The sequence below is a fragment of the Carassius gibelio genome, chromosome A14, assembly GCF_023724105.1.
Source record: "Carassius gibelio isolate Cgi1373 ecotype wild population from Czech Republic chromosome A14, carGib1.2-hapl.c, whole genome shotgun sequence".
Lineage (NCBI taxonomy): Eukaryota > Metazoa > Chordata > Actinopteri > Cypriniformes > Cyprinidae > Carassius > Carassius gibelio.
The window spans coordinates 19,198,689-19,223,225 of NC_068384.1; the positions used below are offsets into that span (position 1 = coordinate 19,198,689).

Sequence of the window (24,537 nt, forward strand, 5' to 3'; positions counted from 1 at the left end):
TGCTCATGTTTCCTTTTCTCAGGGTAAAGGGTGTGTTACTATGGATACCAGACAGAGAATGAATGGGAATCAGAATGTGCAGCGTGATGGAATGTTAATGATGACATGATTTCATCACATCTGGAAGCATATGCAATCAAGAAATACAACGTTTTAAATTCACAAATACAGATAATGTCAGGGGAAATAAATGCTACAAACAAATGAGTGAGTGAGAGAGAGAGAGAGAGAGAGAGAGAGAGAGAGAGAGAGATTTTCTCCATTACTTTCATACATTTATAAATGTAAGATGAAATACGTATAGATGAAAAAAAAACATTATCCAAAAAGGATCACATTCAGCCTTGCATCTTTTGTAGCAAAATCTGCATTGGAGTTAGTGAGATAATGAAGAGATTTGCTCTCACTCCAGACATATATACAGATTGTATGTAAACACATACATATGTTCATTCCTTGAGTTCTGAAACTATCATTATCTCATCATTCAGATTCAGGGGCCTTTAGCCTGTTGAACCATTTTACATCAGAGATCAGCTTGTCTTTTTCATGTGCTCACATTAAAAAACTACTGCATTTGTTTATTTTGAATGTATTTGAGGGTGATGAGAGGACAGTTCGGCCAAACAAAATATACACAAAAGCCATCACAGATCACAATTTTACCTCTCCAGAATCTCTCCTCCTTCGATCTGGTATGACTAGAGTATTTCCATTACTGCCCGGGACTAAAGTAGAGCCGATACTCATTCTGGGTCCAACTAACATGTACCGTTTGTCTCCAGATCTGTACTGGATGCTGTGACACAGAGTCCCGTCGTAATTTGGTTCCTGCAAATACTTGGACGAATAGTCTGTCGATTTAGAGCACTGCATTACAATCAACACGATGATGCTGATGACAAAAAGCACTGAAACCGAGCCCAAAGTGATGATTAAATAAAATGTCACGTTGTTTTCTTCCTCGTCTTTTACTGTGTTTTTAAAATCAGAAGCTGCAAAAGCCTCTTTGGGCTCCACAACTTTGACAATCACAGTCACTGTTGCTGAGAGAGAAACGTTCCCATTGTCTTTGACCAGAATGAGCAGTTTATGCTGGGCCTCGTCTGTTTCTGTGAATGAGCGAAGGGTCCTTATCTGTCCTGTATAGCGGTCCAAACTAAAGAGACTGTGGTCACTAACTTCCAGCAGTGAAAATAATAACCAGCCGTTGTATCCTATATCTGCGTCATAGGCTCTGACTTTAGTCACCAAATGACCTGTGTTCACATTACGGGGAATCTCTTCCACACCCTCAGCAGAACCGTTAGAGCTGACTGGATACAAGATCACTGGAACATTGTCGTTCTGATCCAGAATAAACACGTTCACTGTCACGTTACTGCTCAGAGACGGAGATCCAGAGTCTGTAGCAATAACATGGAACTGGAAGGTCTTATCAGTTTCAAAGTCAAGGCTCTTAAGGGCATAAATCTCCCCATTTTCAGAGTTAATATTAATGAAAGATACGTATTTGTGTTCATCTCCAGAGTCTCTCCAAATGTTATAGTGTACAACAGCATTTTCATCTAAATCACGATCAGAAGCAGATACAGAAAACAAAGATTTGCCTGGAATATTGTTTTCCATCACATAAAAAGCATAGGGTGAAAGAGAAAATTTTGGACTATTGTCATTTACATCTAATATCTGCACAGTTATAGTTTTAACTGAAGACAGAGGTGGCTGACCAGCATCTTTGGCTACTAATGTGATGTCATAGCGAGGTACAGTTTCTCTATCAAGAGATGAGGCGGTAACCAGTGCGTAAATGTTATCGTGGGATGATGCCATTAGTCTGAAAGGTATTTCTTCAGTTATGTAGCATAACACTTTCCCATTTACACCAGAGTCCAAATCACTGACGCCGATTAAAGCCACAGTGGTTCCAATTTTAGTGTCTTCAGGCACTGCATTTGAAAATGATGTCACTTCGATCTCGGGCACATTGTCATTTACATCAACGATTTTAATGCTTATACTCTTATCTGACATGAGAGGAACAGGTCCTTTGTCTGATGCTTGGATATCTATTTCAAAGTTATCCATCTCTTCAAAATCAATAGGTCCAATCACAGTCATTAATCCAGTACTGGAGTTTAAATCGAAAAGTTGTATTAGCCTATTGTCTATATCCTTTCCAAACGAATAATAAATTTCTCCATTTGGACCTTCATCCATGTCAGTAGCATTAACCTGTATAACAGTTGTGCCTACAGGAACATTTTCTTGAAGCATCACAGAGTAAAGTTCTTGTGTGAAAACTGGCATGTTGTCATTAACATCTAAAACGTCAACTACTATATCCATTGTTCCAGACTTTGGGGGTCGCCCTCCATCGAGCGCAGTGAGGACTAGCTTGTGTCTACGGCTTGTTTCTCTATCCAAAGGTTTTTGGAGAATCAAAAAGGGCATTTTGCGATCTTCTCCGCGATCTTTAACCTCTATGCGGAAATTATCATTATGACTGAGTTTATATTGTTGAACAGAGTTCGTGCCGCCATCGGGATCCCGCGCCGCCTGTAACTGATATCGCCCTCCTGGTAGGGCAGATTCCCATATTTCCAACCGCTTTTCTTTTTCTGGGAATGTCGGAGCATGATCATTGACGTCCAAGATTTCAATCGAAACGTAGTGAATTTCCAAAGGGTTTTCTAGCGCGATTTTTAGATTGATGACACACGAGCTGCTTCTCTCGCACACCTCCTCGCGATCTATCTTTCCATTTACACTTAAAATCCCGTCATTCTGATTCACCGTGAACAGCGAGTCACCTGAAGTTGAAACGATCCGAAATCCTCTCTCCTTTAACGTTCTGGTATCGAGACCTAAATCCTTCGCAAGGTTTCCGACAGCAGATCCTTCTTTCTGTTCCTCAGAAAGAGAATATCGTATTTGTGCGCGTACCTCTCTCCAAAGCAGCATTCCCAACGCCATCAGTGTAAGTCTGAGGCGCCATGATGAACGCGCCCTTCGTTGCATTTTGCAGGAAATTAAAACGTAGTTTAGAGATGTTTCACACTAAAAATTTGACCCATAACAAAGTTAAGCGCTGACCATAAAAATCATGATTTATGTTAGAAAATATTTCCGATACGAAGCAGGTTGCTCTTGGCAAAAGTGAAGGCAATGTCCACGGCGTTCATTACGAACTGACGAGAGCCAATGAAATTGAAACTGCAACAGACGACGCCACGTCAGGCCAGTATTTTTGGTGTGTACTGACACCAGGCGAATTTATTTTTAACTGCAAACGAACATAACTGAGAAATTAAAACAACAGACAGTTATGCTAAATAAAATAATAATAATAATGATTAAAAATAAAAACATAAAAAGGAATAATTAAGACGAGATGTATGTCCAAATGACGCACAGAAGTTATTAGAACTGTTTATTTTTATATTTCATGCCAACCAAAACAGTCCACTTTTATGTAGCCGCCATAGACCTACAATCATAAAAGTTAACTTGTGATCTTTTAAAGAAGCCATCAATGGCATTAGAAACTAGTTCACTTAATAATAATAATAATAATAATAATAATAATAATAATAATAATACAATAACAGGTAGTAGCTGGATCATCTGTCACTCAATCATGTGAACTAAAATCGTATTATCAAACATTCTAAATTCTATTTCTAATTCACATTCTAAAGCCATCAAAGTATGTTGTCAAAACTTGATGCGTAATTCTCAGCAAGGACTACTGTTTGACACCCTTCTTTTACTAAAGGTTATAGTTCTAAGATTGTATAAAAAATGATGTCTTTTTTTAATAAATGTAAGACTTAACATTGATATGTGGGGAAAAAAGACGACCACATATAAAAATGTATACATAAAATGAGACAGACATACAGACAGACAGATAGATAGATCAAAATTCACCTCAAAATATCTCATTAATCTTAAAATAAGGTGTCATTTGTTAACATTAGTTAATGTATAAAGGAACATTAACTAACAATGTTCAATACATTTGTAACAGTATTTATTAATCGTTGCTACTGTTAATGACAATACAGTTATTCATTGATATTTCATGTTAGTTCACAGTGCATAAACTAATGTTAATAAATACAACTTTTGATTTGAATAATGTAGTTGTAAATATTGAAATTAACATGAACTAAGATCAATAAATGATGTAGAAGTATTGTTCATGCTTAGTTCATGTTAACTGATACAGTTAATTACTGTTAACTAATTAACCTTATTGCGAATTGTTACCCAAAAAGCATTGGTCATTATTCTCACATGCTAAATATAATTTTAGCAAATGTAATGCATTACAAGAGTATGCAAGAAAAGACATACTACACTGGCATTTGCACAACTAGCTACTGCATGTTTAGTAAAGCAACACAATGGTTTTCATGTAACTCCCACAATCTAAGAAGGAGATCTACTCTTCACCACAATAGTAACCACAAAATGCAAACAAAAGAAACTCTTCTAAATATGAACATTTAACATTAGCAAGTATGTCCTTCACTTAGTAACATTTCAACATAAACTTTTCCAATACCATTCAATGTATATGTTGAGATCCATAAATCCACTGTCCAGCTCCAGTAATGCATGTCTATGTATTTGATGCAACTCTTTCACCACAATCTATATCTAAATAGTAATGGTCATAAAAATACTTAAACAAATTAAAATATATATCAAACCTTAACATTTCTTACCTCTCCAGAATCTCTCCTCCTGCGATCTGGTATCACCAGAGTGTTCCTATTACTGCCTGGTGCTATAGTAGAGCCGATACTCATTCTGGGTCCAACTAACATGTACCGTTTGTCTCCAGATCGGTACTGGATGCTGTGACACAATGTTCCGTCATAATTTGGTTCCTGTAAATACTTGGACGAATAGTCTGTCGATTTAGAGCACTGCATTACAATCAACACGATGATGCTGATGACAAAAAGCACTGAAACCGAGCCCAAAGTGATGATCAAATAAAATGTCACGTTGTTTTCCTCCTCGTCTTTTACTGCATTTTTAACATCAGAAGCTGCAAAAGCCTCTTTTGGCTCCACAACTTTGACAATCACAGTCGCTGTTGCTGAGAGAGAAACGTTCCCATTGTCTTTGACCAGAATGATCAGTTTATGCTGGGCCTCGTCTGTTTCTGTGAATGAGCGAAGGGTCCTAATCTGTCCTGTATAGCGGTCCAAACTAAAGAGACTGTGGTCACTAACTTCCAGCAGTGAAAATAATAACCAGCCGTTGTATCCTATATCTGCGTCATAGGCTCTGACTTTAGTCACCAAATGACCTGCGTTCACATTACGGGGAATCTCTTCCACACCCTCAGCAGAACCGTTAGCGCTGACTGGATACAAGATCACTGGAACATTGTCGTTCTGATCCAGAATAAACACGTTCACTGTCACGTTACTGCTCAGAGACGGAGTTCCAGAGTCTGTTGCAACAATTTGGAACTGGAAAGTTTTAACAGTTTCAAAATCAAAGCTCTTAAGTGCATAAATGTCTCCATTTTCAGGGTTAATATTAATGAAAGATGTATATTTGTTTTCTACACCATCTCTCCATATTTGATAACTGACTACGCCATTTTCACTTGTGTCTTTGTCAGAGGCAGACACAGAAAATAAAGATTTGCCTGGAGCATTATTCTCGATCACATAAAATGCATAAGGGGAAAAAGAGAACTGTGGACTATTGTCATTAACATCTGATACCTGGACAGTTATAGATTTAACAGAAGACAGTGGTGGCTGACCAGCATCTTTGGCTTCTAATGTTATGTCATAGCGAGAAGTTGTCTCTCTGTCAAGAGATGAAGTTGTCACTAATGAGTATGTATTTTCTTGTGATGACAGCATTAGTTTGAAAGGCATATCCTCGGGTATTGAACAGGTGACTCTCCCATTTATTCCAGAATCTAAATCAGAGACACTTATTAAAGCCACCGTTGTGCCAGGTTTAGAGTCTTCAGGAATGGCACTTGAGAATGATGTCACTTCTATCTGAGGGGGATTATCATTTATATCAGAAATTTTTATAGTTATAATTTTATCTGTGGTTTGAGGAACACTTCCTTTGTCTGATGCTTGAATGTCAATTTGATATTTATCTTTTATCTCAAAATCCAAAAGACCTGTCACAATCATTTCTCCAGTGATTGGATTGACATCAAAAAGTTTACGTAACTTGTAATTAACATTGTGCCCTAATGAATAAACTACTTCCCCGTTCTGACCTTCGTCCAAATCAGTTGCATTCACTCTTAAAACAACTGTGCCTACAGGTGCGTTTTCATTCAGCATAACAGTGTAAGCATCTTTAGTGAACACAGGAGCATTGTCGTTTATATCTAGCACATCTATCCCAATATCCATAGTTCCAGACTTTGGGGGTCTGCCTCCATCTAAAGCAGTCAACTGCAGTTTCATACTTTTTGTAATCTCTCGGTCGAGCGGTTTTTGTAAGATCAACACGGGAGCTTTACCGTCTTCATCACGATCTATAATTTCAATACGAAAATAATCGGTGTGGCTCAGTTTATACATTTGAACTGAATTACTGCCACTGTCTGGATCCCGAGCTGCTTGAAGCTGGAATCGCGCACCGGGAAACACCGTTTCACTTATTTCTAAATGTTTTTCCTGCTCTGGGAATCTCGGACCGTGGTCATTCACGTCTATTACATCAACAGTGACGTAATGAATCTCTAGAGGATTTTCTAATGCGATTTTTAGATTTATTAAACACGGGGTGCTTCTTTCGCACACCTCCTCTCTATCTAATTTACCGTTCACATACAAGACGCCATCATTCTGATTTACACTGAACATTGACTCGCCTGAAGTCGAGACGATACGAAATCCCCTCTCCTTTAGCGTTCTGCGATCAATACCCAAATCCTTTGCAACATTTCCCACAGCAGCTCCGTCATTTTGCTCTTCAGAAATCGAGTAGCGTATTTGTGCCAAAACCACTCTGCCAAAAATAAGCGATACAACCATGATGATTTTCACCTGCCGCCCAAGGCACTGATCATGTCTTTGTCCCATTTTTGCAACGTATCGGTTCCACAGCAGTTTCACATCAATTATCCAAATATCATTGCAAAGATCGCATGACAGATTCCCTAATCCTCGAAAGATTTTACTAAGAAAAACAAAGGACAAAGGCACCGAGTAAGCCACGCCGCAGATGAAATAGAGAACATATACAAATCTAAATGTCGACGAAAACAAAACAGGGAGGTACTCTGACGTTCTGAATCTCACTTGGGTGCCTCACTATACGTTCACACTGACACCTCGCGGTATTTCCTTACATTGCTATTAATTTAACTGCGAATTCATAATGAAATTAATTAATAATTTTTAAGTTTTTAAAGCTCGTCTAATAGATCTTAAATACACACAGAAATAGAAAAAAGAGAGAATTTTGCAGGGCAGAAATCTGCATCATTTATTCAGCACCAAGGACAGCGACTAGCTCGTTCAGCGGTTCAGCCATTAGGAAACAGCAAAACAAACAATCTAAGAATAATACAGAATTCACATGCATGTGTAGTTATAAAAATAAACATATAGCTTTGTACTTTTATTATATATATATATATATATATATATATATATATATATATATATATATATATATATATATATATATATATATATATATATAATAAAAGTACAAAGCTGGCAATACACCTCTAGTCCTTTTCTTACCTCTCCAGAATCTCTCCTCCTTCGATCTGGTATGACTAGAGTATTTCCATTACTGCCCGGGACTATAGTAGAGCCGATACTCATTCTGGGTCCGACTAACATGTACCGTTTGTCTCCAGATCTGTACTGGATGCTGTGACACAGGGTCCCGTCATAATTTGGTTCCTGCAAATACTTGGACGAATAGTCTGTCGATTTAGAGCATTGCATTACAACCAATACGATGATGCTGATGACAAAAAGCACTGAAACCGAGCCCAAAGTGATGATCAAATAAAATGTCACGTTGTTTTCCTCCTCGTCTTTTACTGCGGTCTTCACATCAGAAACTGCAAAAGCCTCTTTGGGCTCCACAACTTTGACAATCACAGTCGCTGTTGCTGAGAGTGAAACGTTCCCATTGTCTTTGACCAGAATGATCAGTTTATGCTGGGCCTCGTCTGTTTCTGTGAATGAGCGAAGGGTCCTTATATGTCCTGTATAGCGGTCCAAACTAAAGACACTGTGGTCACTAACTTCCAGCAGTGAAAATAATAACCAGCCGTTGTATCCTATATCTGCGTCATAGGCTCTGACTTTAGTCACCAAATGACCTGCGTTCACATTACGGGGAATCTCTTCCACACCCTCAGCAGAACCGTTAGAGCTGACTGGATACAAGATCACTGGAACATTGTCGTTCTGATCCAGAATAAACACATTCACTGTCACATTACTGCTCAGAGACGGAGATCCAGAGTCTGTAGCGATAACATGGAACTGGAATGTCTTAACAGTTTCAAAATCAAAACTCTTAAGCGCATAAATCTCCCCATTTTCAGAATTAATATTAATGAAAGACGTATATTTATTTTCCTCGCTACTTTCTCTCCATATTTGATAGCTAACTATAGCATTTTCATTAGAGTCTTTGTCAGTAGCAGACACAGAAAATAAAAATTTGCCTGGAACATTATTTTCCATCACATAAAACGCATATGGGGAAAATGAGAATTCTGGAATATTGTCATTTACATCTGATATCAGAGTTGTTATAGTTTTAATAGTAGACAGCGATGGTTGTCCCGCATCTTTTGCAACTAATGTTATGTCATATTGAAATGTCGATTCTCTGTCAAGTAATCCAGAGGTAACTAAAGAATAAATATTTTCGTGTGATGACGGCATTAGTTTAAAAGGTATATCATCAGATATTGAACAAGAGATTTTTCCATTGAGCCCTGAGTCTAAATCGGTGACGCTGATCGAAGCCACTGTGGTACCAGGTCTGGAATCTTCTGGAATGGAGCTTGAAAATGATGTGACCTCTATTTCCGGTGCATTATCATTTACATCGACGACTTTTATGATTACACTTTTATCCGTCGCATGAGGAACAATTCCTTTGTCAGATGCTTGTATGTCAATCTCGTATTTATCCTTCATCTCAAAATCCAAACGATCGGTCAAAATTATTTCCCCAGTGATTGAATTTACTTTAAAAAATCTGCGTAAATTATTATTGACATTATTTCCCAATGCATAAACGACCTCTCCATTTTGACCCTCGTCCAAATCAGTGGCATTAACCTGTACAATTGTTGTGCCCACAGGTGCGTTTTCATTCAAAACAACAGTGTAAGCCTCTTTCGTAAAAACAGGTACATTATCGTTTATATCCTGTACATCAACAAATATTTCTATTGAGCCAGACTTAGGAGGTCTCCCCCCATCAAAAACAGTTAATACTAATTTTATGTTTTTCGTTTCTTCTCTGTCAAGTGGCTTGTGTAAAATCAGAATAGGAATTTTACCATCTTCTTCTCGATCTTTAATTTCAAGTCGGAAGTGGTCGTTGTGACTGAGTTTGTAGGTCTGAACCGAATTGCTTCCACTGTCTGGATCTCGCGCTGCCTGTAGCGGATATCGCGCGCCTGGCAAAGCAGATTCCCCAATTTCCAGACGCTTTTCATTCTCGGGAAACTGTGGACTGTGATCGTTTACATCTAATATCTCTACAGTGACATAGTGGATTTCTAATGGGCTTTCTAAAGCGATTTTCAGATTGATTAAACACGGGGTGCTTCCCTCACACACCTCCTCTCTATCTATTTTACCGTTCACATACAAGACGCCATCATTCTGATTTAAACTGAACATTGACTCGCCTGTGGTCGAAACGATGCGAAATCCCCTCTCCTTTAGTGTTCTGGGATCAATACCTAAATCCTTCGCGATATTTCCTACAGCAGCTCCGTCCTTCTGCTCCTCCAAGATCGTGTACCGTGTTTGTCCCCAAACTGCTCTCCCAAACAACAGCGATACAGCAATGAAAGCGAGTTTTGCATTCAGCTCCAGCTGATGAGAGCATCTTCTTTGTTCCATTTTTCCTATTTTACAGAAATCTCTTCCAACGCAATTTCAAGATCAATCTATAAATATTTGTTGTATAGCTCCATCGTTGCTCACGTTATGCTGAAAACAATTCAGACAATAGAAAGACGCTGTTCTCAATCCTGACAAATCTTACAGAACCGGTGCTGAAAATGAGAAAACACACGAATAAACTGAGAAGGCGGAACAAAAACCCATGAGCAGCCATTTGACGTCACGAGTCTTTCTCTAGGTTTACACTGACATCTTGCGACCTAAAGCGTTAGTTGCATTGCAACGTCCAAAAATATTTTCCGGCTGTCAAATGCATGTAGTTTTATCAGTGGACTTAAAAAAAAATCCACACACATTGTGATTTAAGACTTTTAAAAGACAAGCTTTTACATTGTTTTAAATTATATTAAATATTAATACAAAAAAAAAACATGTCTGGACGTACTATTTGTGGACCGTTCACAAACCAACATTTAACTAAATAGGACAACACTCAGAGGGTGCGGGCATCAAATTCAGCAAAAAGAAAAAAAAAACCCTTCTGTTACAATGCAAAACTCTAATTAAATCATGTCCAGCTGAATTTGGAGGATACCAAAAAACAATTAAATAAAAAAGCATTGAAACTACAGTCCACCCAAACACAGAGCCTCCATCACAAAGGCCAGAACTACCGATAGTTGATTCAATAGAGAAGTCATTTTGTTTTGCAATTGACTTTACAATGAAAAACATGTCCAGCTGAACCACAGGAGAAAACCAGATGAAAAAAGAAAAGAAAAAAGGGGAGAAAAAAAGAAAACAGCAACATTGGATAGAAGCATCAGCTTAAAGCAACTGAAAAGTATTTCCGTCACTAAACAGAGAATATAAAAATGCTGGAATACTTGACCACAGGATTAAACCTAAACTCAATCAAGTCCTGACCATTTACAGAAAAAGTGAGTACAACATCGCCATAGAGATGGACAGGCACGGACAGACCTGACAAACTAAAGACTGCACTGCACACTAACAATGAAGTGGAAACAGAATTGCACTGTATCAACAGGCCCCAATCTCACATATATATTAAGCATCTTTCTTCATTGGCTGTATGTTTCTTTATTTAATATTGATGTGCTTTCGTAATGTGAATCCTAAATCTAATAAATCTGGACCTGAGAAAAAGGTTGACACTAAGAATGTTTCTTTTAAATACAGCCTGAACAAGTTCAGTACCACGGACAGCAGCCAGTTTCTATGTTAAAATTGTTTCCTAAAAGAAAGATGCATAAGCCATTTTCTTACCTCTCCAGAATCTCGCCTCCTTCGATCTGGTATCACTAGAGTATTTCCATTACTGCCCGGGACTAAAGTAGAGCCGATACTCATTCTGGGTCCAACTAACATGTACCGTTTGTCTCCAGATCTGTACTGGATGCTGTGACACAGAGTCCCGTCGTAATTTGGTTCCTGCACATACTTGGACGAATAGTCTGTCGATTTAGAGCACTGCATTACAATCAACACGATGATGCTGATGACAAAAAGCACTGAAACCGAGCCCAAAGTGATGATCAAATAAAATGTCATGTTGTTTTCCTCCTCGTCTTTTACTACGTTTTTCACATCAGAAGCTGCAAAAGCCTCTTTGGGCTCCACAACTTTGACAATCACAGTCGCTGTTGCTGAGAGTGAAACGTTCCCATTGTCTTTGACCAGAATGATCAGTTTATGCTGGGCCTCGTCTGTTTCTGTGAATGAGCGAAGGGTCCTTATCTGTCCTGTATAGCGGTCCAAACTAAAGAGACTGTGGTCACTAACTTCCTGCAGTGAAAATAATAACCAGCCGTTGTATCCTATATCTGCGTCATAGGCTCTGACTTTAGTCACCAAATGACCTGCGTTCACATTACGGGGAATCTCTTCCACACCCTCAGCAGAACCGTTAGAGCTGACTGGATACAAGATCACTGGAACATTGTCGTTCTGATCCAGAATAAACACATTCACTGTCACATTACTGCTCAGAGACGGAGATCCAGAGTCTGTAGCAATAACGTGGAACTGGAAGGTTTTAACAGTTTCAAAATCAAAGCTCTTAAGGGCATAAATCTCCCCATTCTCAGAATTAACATTAATGAAAGACGTATATTTATTTTCCTCGTTACTTTCTCTCCATATTTGATAGCTAACTATAGCATTTTCATTAGAGTCTTTGTCAGTAGCAGACACAGAAAATAAAAATTTGCCTGGAACATTATTTTCCATCACATAAAACGCATATGGGGAAAATGAGAATTCTGGAATATTGTCATTTACATCTGATATCAGAGTTGTTATAGTTTTAATAGTAGACAGCGATGGTTGTCCCGCATCTTTTGCAACTAATGTTATGTCATATTGAAATGTCGATTCTCTGTCAAGTAATCCAGAGGTAACTAAAGAATAAATATTATCGTGTGATGACGGCATTAGTTTAAAAGGTATATCATCAGATATTGAACAAGAGATTTTTCCATTGAGCCCAGAGTCTAAATCGGTGACGCTGATCAAAGCCACTGTGGTACCAGGTCTGGAATCCTCTGGAATGGAACTTGAAAATGATGTGACCTCTATTTCCGGTGCATTATCATTTACATCGACGACTTTTATGATTACACTTTTATCCGTAGCAAGAGGAACTGTTCCTTTGTCAGATGCCTGAATGTCAATTTCATATATATCTTTGACCTCAAAATCTAAAACACCTTTCACAATGATTTCTCCGGTGAATGGATTAAGTTGAAAAAGTTCACGCAAGTTATGATTAACATTATTTCCTAAAGCATAAACTACCTCTCCATTTTGACCCTCGTCCAAATCAGTGGCATTAACCTGTACAATTGTTGTGCCCACAGGTGCGTTTTCATTCAAAACAACAGTGTAAGCCTCTTTCGTAAAAACAGGCGCATTATCGTTTATATCAAGCACATCAATCAATATTTTTATTGAGCCAGACTTAGGAGGTCTCCCCCCATCAAAAACAGTTAATACTAATTTTATGTTTTTCGTTTCTTCTCTGTCAAGTGGCTTGTGTAAAATCAGAATAGGAATTTTACCATCTTCTCGATCTTTAATTTCAAGTCGGAAGTGGTCGTTGTGACTGAGTTTGTAGGTCTGAACCGAATTGCTTCCACTGTCTGGATCTCGCGCTGCCTGTAGCGGATATCGCGCGCCTGGCAAAGCAGATTCCCAAATTTCCAGACGCTTTTCATTCTCGGGAAACTGTGGACTGTGATCGTTTACATCTAATATCTCTACAATGACATAGTGGATTTCTAATGGGCTTTCTAAAGCGATTTTCAGATTGATTAAACACGGGGTGCTTCTCTCACACACCTCCTCTCTATCTATTTTACCGTTCACATACAAGACGCCATCATTCTGATTTAAACTGAACATTGACTCGCCTGAGGTCGAAACGATGCGAAATCCCCTCTCCTTTAGTGTTCTGGGATCAATACCTAAATCCTTGGCGATATTTCCTACAGCAGCTCCGTCCTTCTGCTCCTCCAAGATCGTGTACCGTGTTTGTCCCCAAACTGCTCTCCCAAACAACAGCGATACAGCAATGAAAGCGAGTTTTGCATTCAGCTCCAGCTGATGAGAGCATCTTCTTTGTTCCATTTTTCCTATTTTACAGAAATCCCTTCCAACGCAATTTCAAGATCAATCTATAAATATTTGTTGTATAGCTCCATCGTTGTTCACGTTACGCTGAAAACAATTCAGACAATAGAAAGACGCTGTACTCAATCCTGACAAATCTTACAGAACCGGTGCTGAAAATGAGAAAACACACGAATAAACTGAGAAGGCGGAACAAAAACCCATGAGCAGCCATTTGACGTCACGAGTCTTTCTCTAGGTTTACACTGACATCTCGCGACCTAAAGCGTTAGTTGCATTGCAACGTCCAAAAATATTTTATTTCTGTCAAATGCATATAGTTTTATCAGTGGACTTAAAAACCATCAACACAAATTGTGATTAAGCTATGTTTAAATACTCAACATTCTCCCATAAGACAGAACTTATGAATGTTTTTATTAAAACAAGTGAGTGGGTGAGTGCTTGAATTAAAGTGAAAGAGAGAGGGAATCAAAAAAGATAACGCTTGGAACAAGATCATAAATATACATACATACGTTTGAATAAACATCAGCAACAAACTTATGCAAGGCTGTAAAAAAGATTTTTATTATTAAAAATAATCTTAATTTATATGTCAAACAGATTCTGGCTAAAAATATGTCAACCCATTACAAGAATCATTACACTCTGTTGACGTGTGATTTGGGGTCGCACGTCCTGATTTTGCCAAGTCCGATGTGTTCCTAGGTCAACATATTTTGTTGACCCTGGAACAACATTTTACTCCAAAAATATATTCTTAACCATATCCCTACACCTAAACCTAACCTTAACCATGAGTAATCCCTAAAATCAGAGGGAATGATAGATGAATGACACTGATGTACAAGCACCAAACACTGATTTTAAGCATAAACTTCACAAAATCTATAAACTGGTTCTTCAAATCTGATTGGTTAATCACAATGTTGTTCCAGGGTCAACAACGATGTTGTCCCAGGAACATGTCTCACTTGGTAAAATCAGGTTAGGCTTTGGGGTCCATTCATAATCCAACAGTTTGCTATATAGGACAAACACTGCAGGCATCAAATTCAGCCAAAATGAAAGTGTATTGCAATTCAAAACTCTAAATAATGGCGGCAGACCTGAAAAAGTAGGATACTAACTAATAATTAAAAAAGAAATCACAATCCCCCCAGACAGTAATGATGTACAGAACCTCCATCACAAAGCCCAGAGATACAAACAGCTGATCCCAGAGTAAGGTCCTTTTGTTTTACAGTTGACTTCACAATGAAAAACATGACCAAACCAACAAAATTAAAATAAATAAATAAATAAATAAATAATACTAACATGCATATACCTGTATTTATTTCAATCCGCATTGGACAGAAGCAGCTTAATGTAAACTGAAAATTTTTCTGTCCCTAAACAGAGAATATAAAATTATCGGAGTACCTGACTACAGGACCAACCCTAGACTAAAACAAGTCCCAAGCATATACAGACCAAGTGAATACAATCTCGCCATATAGATGAACAGGCACAGACAGAACTGGCAAATGAAAGACTGCACTGCACACTAAATGAAATGGAAACATAATTGCACTTTATTAACATGACTAAATTATACATATTAGTAAAAAAATTTCATTACTTCACAGCCCACCACAATAAATTTCATCAGACCCAAGAAAAGATACCAGTTTCATCAGAGATGCTCAAACCTAGCTGCAAGTTATGAAAGGCCTGTTATGACAAAGAACAACAGTACAACAATTGTGCAAAATTCATAAAAGGAAACAGAATAACAAAATTCTCTATTCCTACTTATTTTATTAGTACTTTATTTTTTTTTCATTTACTCATAAATTGGCTATATGTTTATTAATATCCATGTGCTTTTGTAATGTAAATCCTAAGCCTAAACAATTAATAAAGTCTGAATCTAAGAAAGACAGACACTAATAGTGTTCCACTGGAAAAACAGCCTGAACAGGTTCAGTACCACAGAGAGCAGGTGACTTCTGCATTGATTGTTCCCTACAATGAATACACAGATGCATAAATAATTTGCTTACCTCTCCAGAATCTCTCCTCCTGTGATCTGGTATCACTAGAGTATTTCCATTACTGCCTGGGACTAAATTAGAGCCGATACTCATTCTGGGTCCAACTAACATGTACCGTTTGTCTCCAGATCTGTACTGGATGCTGTGACACAGAGTCCCGTCGTAATTTGTATCCTGTAAATACTTGGACGAATAGTCTGTCGATTTAGAGCACTGCATTACAATCAACACGATGATGCTGATGACAAAAAGAACTGAAACCGAGCCCAAAGTGATGATCAAATAAAATGTCACATTGTTTTCCTCCTCGTCTTTAACTTTGTTTTTAAAATCAGAAACTGCAAAAGCCTCTTTGGGCTCCACAACTTTGACAATCACAGTCGCTGTTGCTGAGAGTGAAACGTTCCCATTGTCTTTGACCAGAATGAGCAGTTTATGCTGGGCCTCGTCTGTTTCTGTGAATGAGCGAAGGGTCCTTATCTGTCCTGTATAGCGGTCCAAACTAAAGAGACTGTGGTCACTAACTTCCTGCAGTGAAAATAATAACCAGCCGTTGTATCCTATATCTGCATCATAGGCTCTGACTTTAGTCACCAAATGACCTGCGTTCACATTACGAGGAATCTCTTCCACACCCTCAGCAGAACCGTTAGCGCTGACTGGATACAAGATCACTGGAACATTGTCGTTCTGATCCAGAATAAACACGTTCACTGTCACGTTACTGCTCAGAGACGGAGTTCCAGAGTCTGAAGCAACAACGTGGAACTGAAATGTTTTAACTGCTTCGAAATCAAAACTTTTAAGCGAATGAATAACTCCTGTTTCTGAATTTATGTTCAAGAATGGCCTTATGTCATTCTGTGTCCCTCCACTTCTATTTATCTGATATGATATCAATGCATTTTCATTTACATCTTTATCAAATGCTCTCACAGAGAATATTGAGGCTCCAGGAGCATTATTTTCATATATGTAAAGCTCAAGGATACTATTCGAAAATTCAGGCGGGTTGTCATTCACATCTGCTACATGAATGCTTAAAGTTTTGATGGATGATAAGGGCGGCTGACCTAGATCAGCTGCTCTAATTGTAATGTCATAATGGGGCACAAGTTCACGATCCAAATGTCCTTTTGTCACCAGCGAATACATATTATCTTGAAAAGATGCTTTCAACTCGAAAGTAGCATTCTCTGAGAGACTACATATAACTTTACCATTTACACCAGAGTCTTTATCTGAGACACTAATCAACGCAATAACTGTTCCAGGTTTACAGTCTTCAGCAACAACATTAGATAATGAAGTCAGCTCAATTTCAGGCTGATTATCGTTTATATCTTGTATTTTTATAATAACTAGACCTTGGGCAGACAAAGGAGGCTGACCTTTATCTGAAGCCTGAACATCCAGTTTATATACATCTGTGTCCTCAAAGTCTATCTCACCTTTAACCTTAATTTCGCCTGTAATGTGATCCAACTGAAATATGTCATAAACTTTGCGCTTTAAAGTTTTACCAAGCGAATACTCAATTTCACTGTTTGTGCCCTCGTCGCTATCAGATGCCTTTATTGTAATCACAGTCGTTCCAGTTGGGGAATTTTCCTGTAAACTGACATAGTATGTGTTTTGACTGAACACGGGACGATTATCATTACTGTCCAATACTGTAACGGTAATGTTAAGGGTACCTGAATTTGGAGGGTTTCCACCATCGAGGGCTTTCAAAATTAGCAAGTGTTCTGCCTTACGTTCGCGATCGAGTGGTTTTTTCAACACTAAAAAGGGGATTTTTTCCTCATCGCTGTTTCTGATGTCAATCTCGAAATTTTCATCCTGACTCAATTTATACAAACGGACCGAATAAGGTGAGGCATCCTGGTCTCGTGCTGCGTGCAACTGGAAGCTCGTTCCTATAGGGGTCTGCTCTGCAATCTCGAAATGTTGTTGATGTTCAGTAAAACTAGGATGGTTGTCATTTATGTCTGTCACTTCAACTGCAACATAGTGAATTTCTAAAGGATTTTCGACCGCAGTTTTTAGATTTAATACACATGCACCGTTTCCGTCACAAAGCTCTTCTCTGTCTATGCTTTTCTGAATATACAATTCGCCATTGTTTTGATTTACTTGAAAAAACGCGTTTTTAGAACCAGAGACGATACGGAACCGTCTGTCCACCAAAGTACTCACGTCGAGTCCCAGATCCTTAGCAATATTACCCACAACAGATCCCTCTTTCATTTCCTCTGGAACAGTGTATCTTATCTGAGCTGAAACCTGCGGCCCGATGCAGAGAAAAAAAGAGAAACACAAAGCCATCCACCAGTTCTCCCATCTGCGTCTCTGTTCGTCCATCGTTAATAATTCCTTTAAAATTGGTGTTCAGTTGAAATGGTCTTTTCCCAGATGCAACAATCTTGATTAAACAGCGTCGATAAAAATATAGAATATTTATATTTCCGCTTCTCACGATGTACTCGACAGCTGCTGTCACAGTTTTACTGAACGGAACAGCCATGCGCACCACATGTAGATAGGCAGGGCCAAAGCTCTACGCCATATCCTTATGTAACACTGACACCACATGGTACAAAAGGAGTAGTAAGTCTAAATTCTCACGTGTAAAAAAAATAAAATAAATAAATAAATAAAAATATAAAAAACCTAGGAAACGAATGTATTGTTACCCCGGAAGAGTGAAACATTTCAGAACCATGGACAGCGAAAATTCATTACAGCGTTCAAAGCTTAATTCCCAAGCACAAATATCAAACATAAAATATGAAAACATAAAACATCATTGAAGACACTAAACCTGAGAAAATGTTGTTTAATATAATTTGCATACTCCTACCTCTCCAGAATCTCTCCTCCTGTGATCTGGTATCACTAGAGTATTTCCATTACTGCCAGGGACTATAGTAGAGCCGATACTCATTCTGGGTCCAACTAACATGTACCGTTTGTCTCCAGATCTGTACTGGATGCTGTGACACAGAGTCCCGTCGTAATTTGTATCCTGTAAATATTTGGAAGCATGTTCTGTCGATTTATAGCATTGCATTACAATCAACACGATGATGCTGATGACAAAAAGCACAGAAACCGAGCCCAAAGTGATGATCAAATAAAATGTCACGTTGTTTTCCTCCTCCTCTTTTACTGCGTTCTTCACATCAGAAGCTGCAAAAGCCTCTTTGGGTTCCACAACTTTGACAATCACAGTCGCTGTTGCTGAGAGTGAAACGTTCCCATTGTCTTTGACCAGAATGATCAGTTTATGCTGGGCCTCGTCTGTTTCTGTGAATGAGCGAAGGGTCCTTATCTGTCCTGTATAGCGGTCCAAACTAAAGAGACTGTGGTCACTAACTTCCTGCAGTGAAAATAATAACCAGCCGTTGTATCCTATATCTGCATCATAGGCTCTGACTTTAGTCACCAAATGACCTGCGTTCACATTACGGGGAATCTCTTCCACACCCTCAGCAGAACCGTTAGAGCTGACTGGATACAAAATCACTGGAATATTGTCGTTCTGATCCAGAATAAACACGTTCACTGTCACGTTACTGCTCAGAGATGGAGTTCCAGAATCCGTAGCGAGAACATGGAAGTGGGAAGTCTTTAGTGTTTCAAAGTCAAAGCTTTTCAGCGAATAAACAACACCAGTGGCGGAATTTATATTTAAAAAAGATGACAAATCATTCGGTGTTCCATCACCTCTAATTATATGATACGATATCATGGCATTTTCAGCAGTGTCTCTATCAAAGGCGCTTACAGAAATGATAGACGACCCGGCTGCATTATTTTCCATTATATAGAGGTCTAAAGGATTTATTACAAATTCTGGCGAATTATCATTCACATCAGAAATCTGAACGGTTATAGTGGTCGATGCAGTCAACGACGGCTGTCCTAAATCTGAGGCTGTCATTGTAATTTCGTACTGTGAACTCGTTTCTCTATCTAACCGATCTTTTGTCACTAAAGAGTACATATTGTCTTTTAAAGAAGGTTTAAGCTCAAAGGGAATATTTTTGTTTAACTGACAAATTACTTTACCATTGATCCCTGCATCTTTATCAGTCACACTGATGAGAGAAATGACCGTTCCAGGTTTAGAATCTTCAGGGATGTTCTTATAAAGTGACGTAATCTCAATATCGGGCCAGTTGTCATTCACATCGATAATCTTAATAACAACTCTACAGTTTGCAGACATCGATGGATGTCCCTTATCCGATGCCTGAATATCTAGTTTATAAACTTCTGCATCTTCAAAATCAACTTTTCCCTTTACACGTATTTCACCTGTGACCTGATCGAGCTCAAAAACTTCATGCACTTTGCTATTTAATGCTGCAAAACTGTATTCAATTTCACTGTTTGGTCCCTCATCCATATCAGTTGCATTTACTCGAATTACCACCGTGCCAACAGCAGAATTCTCTTGTAATGTTACAGAATATGTATCTCGACTAAATACAGGGCGATTATCATTTGTATCAAGAATCGTAATAGTAATGTTAAGAATGCCAGATTTCGGAGGATTTCCTCCGTCAACTGCTGTTAAAAGTAACTTGTATGTAGTTGTAATCTCCCTATCAACAGCCTTCTTCAGGACTAAAAACGGTACCTTATCCTCATCACTCTCTCTAACTCGAATTTCAAAATGATCATTAGGACTTAACTTATAGGTCCGGACCGAATTCGTTCCAGAATCTGGATCAACGGCTGCCTGTAACTGATAATCGGCACCAGGCAGTGTATTTTCAGAAATTCTTAGGCGCTGTTCTTTTTCAGGAAAACTAGGAGAATGATCGTTTATATCTGATATTTCTACCTCCACATAATGTATCTCGAGAGGATTTTCAATAACGGTTTTTAAATTTACCATGCAAACACCGCTGCCAGCACACAAAGACTCTCTGTCGATTTTCTTATGGACGTACAAAACGCCATGTTCCTGATTTATCTGAAACAGCTCCTCCTTAGATCCAGAAACGATTCGAAACTGCCTGTCCACCAAGCTACTTACTTCAAGACCCAAATCCTTAGCAATATTTCCCAAAGCTGTTCCTTCTTTCACTTCTTCTGGAATTGAATATCTTATCTGAGCTGAAATTTGCTGGCCAAATCCAACAATTGAAAAAATACAAAAAGCAATCCAGTACCCCCATCTGCTCCTTTGTCCTCCGGCTTCCATCACGTGCGATTAGACGATTAGCAAACAGTTTCTCTAGGATCAATTGTATATATCTTCGAATATTAGAGGCCGCAGAAGAATATTCTTAGCAAATACATGAGAAAATAACTAAATGAACTCGGTCTTTTTAGGTACCGTCAGCGCAGCGTATTGTTCATGCATGCCGAGCCTTTCCAGTGTGTGTGAAAAAAAAATGTAAATACAGCTCTATTTACGTCATCATCAGGGGCAGCACTCAATATTCTGGACAAATGCTGGAGCAACACCGACACCAAGTGGTTTAAAACACTTGAAAACCGCTTAAAATTCACCACCATGAGTATTTAACACACACACACACACACACACACAAACAATAAACGTAATCATAAATGAAGTATATTTAAGTTTAGATCCATTCAGTATTTTTGTCAACTTACATTGGTGTTTTAAAATGTTTTCAAGACAAAAAATTAAATAAAAAATGTAAGCACAATGAAGCATATTCTGAAGGATTTGCATATCATTTCAGCACCAACGCAACGGACAGCTCCCTGCGAGAATCAAAATGTAAAAGAATACTATTTTGCAACTATAACGTACTACATTTCCAAAACAACACGCTGATTGTAATTCGAATTAATCGGGCATTCTTACCTCTCCAGAATCTCTCCTTCTGCGATCTGGTATGACTAGAGTATTTCCATTACTGCCCGGGACTATAGTAGAGCCGATACTCATTCTGGGTCCAACTAACATGTACCGTTTGTCTCCAGATCTGTACTGGATGCTGTGACACAGAGTCCCGTCATAATTTGGTTCCTGTAAATACTTGGACGAATAGTCTGTCGATTTAGAGCACTGCATTACAATCAACACGATGATGCTGATGACAAAAAGCACTGAAACCGAGCCCAAAGTGATGATTAAATAAAATGTCACGTTGTTTTCCTCCTCTTCTTTTACTGTGTTTTTCACATCAGAAACTGCAAAAGCCTCTTTGGGCTCCACAACTTTGACAATCACAGTCGCTGTTGCTGAGAGTGAAACGTTCCCATTGTCTTTGACCAGAATGAGCAGTTTATGCTGGGCTTCGTCTGTTTCTGTGAATGAGCGAAGGGTCCTTATCTGTCCTGTATAACGATCCAAACTAAAGAGACTGTGGTCACTAACTTCCAGCAGTGTAAATAATAACCAGCCGTTGTATCCTATATCTGCATCATAGGCTCTGACTTTAGTCACCAAATGACCTGCGTTCACATTACGGGGAATCTCTTCCACACCCTCAGCAGAACCGTTAGCGCTGACTGGATACAAGATCACTGGAACATTGTCGTTCTGATCCAGAATAAACACGTTCACTGTCACGTTACTGCTCAGAGACGGAGTTCCAGAGTCTGTTGCAAGTATGTGGAACTGAAACTTTTTTAATAATTCAAAGTCAAAACTTCTGAGAGCACTAATCACGCCTGTTTCAGAATTGATATTAAGGAATGAAGTCATGTCGTTTTGTGTCTGGTCGCCTCTTATAATATGATACGTAATATGAGCATTTTCATTTTTGTCTTCGTCAGTGGCGCTAACAGAAAATATGGACTGTCCAGGTGGGTTATTTTCAAACAGGTACATCTCAAGAAGGCTGTGGGGGAATTGTGGTGTATTATCGTTGACGTCGGACACCTCTATACTCAGAGATTTTGAAGCTGAAAGAGCTGGGTTGCCTAAATCAGTAGCTGTTACTGTGATGTCATAATGGGATGCAACCTCCCGGTCCAAACTCTCTTTGGTCACTAGAGAATACATATTCTGCTGAACATATGGTTTCAGCTCAAACGGTACATTCTTTGACAAGCTGCAAACAACTTTACCATTAATTCCTGAATCTTTGTCTGTTATGCTAATAAGAGAAATGACTGTGCCTGGCTTTGAGTCTTCAGAAACAATATTAGATAGCGACGTTATTTCAATCTCAGGTTCATTATCATTGACATCAATAATCTTAATAACAACTCTGCAGTCTGTATCCATTGGAGGGCGTCCCTTATCAGATGCCATGATGTTCAGTCTAAAAATTTCATTTTGTTCATAATCGATTTTGCCTTTGACACGTATTTCACCTGTTACCTTGTCCAGATCAAAAATATCATGTACTTTTCGCTGCACGTTTCTACTGTAAGTATATTCAACTTCTCCATTAACGCCCTCATCAGGGTCAGTTGCATTAACAAATGTTACAGTAAAACCGGGAGAGGCGTTTTCTTTTAAAGAAATAGTGTATGTGTCTCTGTTGCATACTGGGCGGTTGTCGTTAACATCGAGGACCGACACAGTTATATTTAAAGAGCCTGATTTAGGTGGATTTCCACCATCGATGGCAGTAAATGTTAATATGTGTTTCTCTTGACTTTCCCTGTCTAACGGTTTTTGTAAAAGTAGAAAAGGACTTTTATCTCCGTCTTCACTCTCTCTCACCTCTATCTCAAAATGATCATTTTGTCCGAGGCGATAGGACCGAACAGAATTAACGCCAACATCCAAATCTCTTGCGGTTGGAAGACCAAAGCGAGTGCCCTTTAAAGTGTTTTCCGCTATTTTGATCTGTAAGTCTTTTTCTGGGAAAGATGGGAAGTGATCATTCACATCTGTTATTTCAACCTCGACGTAGTGGACTTCGAGTGGATTTTCAACTGCAATCTTTAAGTTTAGCAAACATGCGCCATTGCCATCACAAATCTCCTCTCGGTCGATTTTCTTGTGAACGTATAAGATGCCATTGTTCTGATTTACCTGGAAAAAGCTGTCCTTAGATCCAGAAACAATACGGAATCGTCTGTGCTCTAACGAACTGATATCAAGACCGAGGTCTTTAGCAATATTTCCCACGTGTGATCCCTCTTTCACCTCCTCCGGAATAGAATATCTGATCTGTGCCGAAACATGCTGTTCACAATGCATCATCAAACAAAAAGCAATCCAGCTGTATCCCCATGTGCGCCTTTGTCCATCCTTACCCATGGCGAGCAATTAAAACAAAAAATATTCAAGAACTAGACATCTATTATCCGTGGTTATTATCAACAGGATAAACCGTGTAGTAAAAGAAATCAGGAAATTATGTCTTAAATCGCATCGTCAGCCCACCGTATAAGCACTATAATTTTCCTCGGCTCACACTGGCTCCTGAAATGTACAGAACAGTGCAGCACTGCGCATGTCACCATCTAGGCAGGACGTAATCTCTCCATTACATCATAGAGCAATACTGACACCGAGCGGTATGCTGTTAATTTCAAACAACTAATATCTTAAATAATATTAATAATTCTGGAGGATTTAGCAACTCTGTACCATCTTCTGTCGAACCTATAACAAAAGTCACTTAATGTGAAAATCCCATTATACAATTAAATGGCAACATAGCTGAAAAAGAAAATAGCAGTTCAGTCGAATCATGGACATAAATACATTTACAATATTTATAAAGCAAAGACAAAAATGCATGATTGCATCTAAAAAA

The 24,537-nt window shown here is 38.6% G+C and overlaps 4 protein-coding genes across 6 annotated transcripts; all 4 read right to left on the bottom strand.

The window, feature by feature from the left end:
- On the bottom strand, positions 1 to 24,271 carry LOC128027759 (protocadherin gamma-A11-like). Of its 3 annotated transcripts, none has more exons than XM_052615616.1 (2): positions 19,280 to 21,199; positions 1 to 1,259 (listed from the first exon to the last, which is right to left on the bottom strand). In XM_052615616.1, the coding sequence occupies exons 1-2, from the start codon at positions 21,039 to 21,041 to the stop codon at positions 655 to 657; spliced, it is 2,367 nt and encodes a 788-aa protein (XP_052471576.1). In that variant the 5' UTR covers positions 21,042 to 21,199; the 3' UTR covers positions 1 to 654. The 3 variants fall into 3 exon arrangements, with proteins under 3 accessions (XP_052471576.1, XP_052471575.1, XP_052471574.1); XM_052615615.1 differs by lacking the exon at positions 19,280 to 21,199 and adding an exon at positions 22,271 to 24,271 and having other exon boundaries at positions 36 to 1,259; XM_052615614.1 differs by lacking the exon at positions 19,280 to 21,199 and adding an exon at positions 8,354 to 10,466 and having other exon boundaries at positions 47 to 1,259.
- Positions 4,632 to 7,304, bottom strand: LOC128027758 (protocadherin gamma-C3-like). The gene has a single exon (XM_052615613.1). It carries the CDS (start codon positions 7,089 to 7,091, stop codon positions 4,716 to 4,718), a length of 2,376 nt encoding a protein of 791 aa, XP_052471573.1. The 5' UTR covers positions 7,092 to 7,304; the 3' UTR covers positions 4,632 to 4,715.
- Positions 11,027 to 14,134, bottom strand: LOC128027756 (protocadherin beta-15-like). Its single transcript, XM_052615611.1, has one exon. The coding sequence runs from the start codon at positions 13,776 to 13,778 to the stop codon at positions 11,373 to 11,375; it is 2,406 nt and encodes an 801-aa protein (XP_052471571.1). The 5' UTR covers positions 13,779 to 14,134; the 3' UTR covers positions 11,027 to 11,372.
- Positions 15,651 to 18,366, bottom strand: LOC128027755 (protocadherin alpha-10-like). Its single transcript, XM_052615610.1, has one exon. The coding sequence runs from the start codon at positions 18,185 to 18,187 to the stop codon at positions 15,716 to 15,718; it is 2,472 nt and encodes an 823-aa protein (XP_052471570.1). The 5' UTR covers positions 18,188 to 18,366; the 3' UTR covers positions 15,651 to 15,715.
- Positions 24,272 to 24,537: the final 266 nt, after the last annotated feature.

Excerpts from the sequence above, each read along its gene's own strand:
- LOC128027758 (XM_052615613.1), bottom strand. The coding sequence starts at position 7,091 with ATGGGACAAAGACATGATCAGTGCCTTGGGCGGCAGGTGAAAATCATC.
- LOC128027759 (XM_052615614.1), bottom strand. The coding sequence starts at position 10,124 with ATGGAACAAAGAAGATGCTCTCATCAGCTGGAGCTGAATGCAAAACTC. Across the intron at positions 1,260-8,353 it reads TCCCCGTAATGTGAACGCAG|GTCATTTGGTGACTAAAGTC; the intron begins GTCATTTGGTGA and ends ATGTGAACACAG.
- LOC128027756 (XM_052615611.1), bottom strand. The coding sequence starts at position 13,778 with ATGGAACAAAGAAGATGCTCTCATCAGCTGGAGCTGAATGCAAAACTC.
- LOC128027755 (XM_052615610.1), bottom strand. The coding sequence starts at position 18,187 with ATGGACGAACAGAGACGCAGATGGGAGAACTGGTGGATGGCTTTGTGT.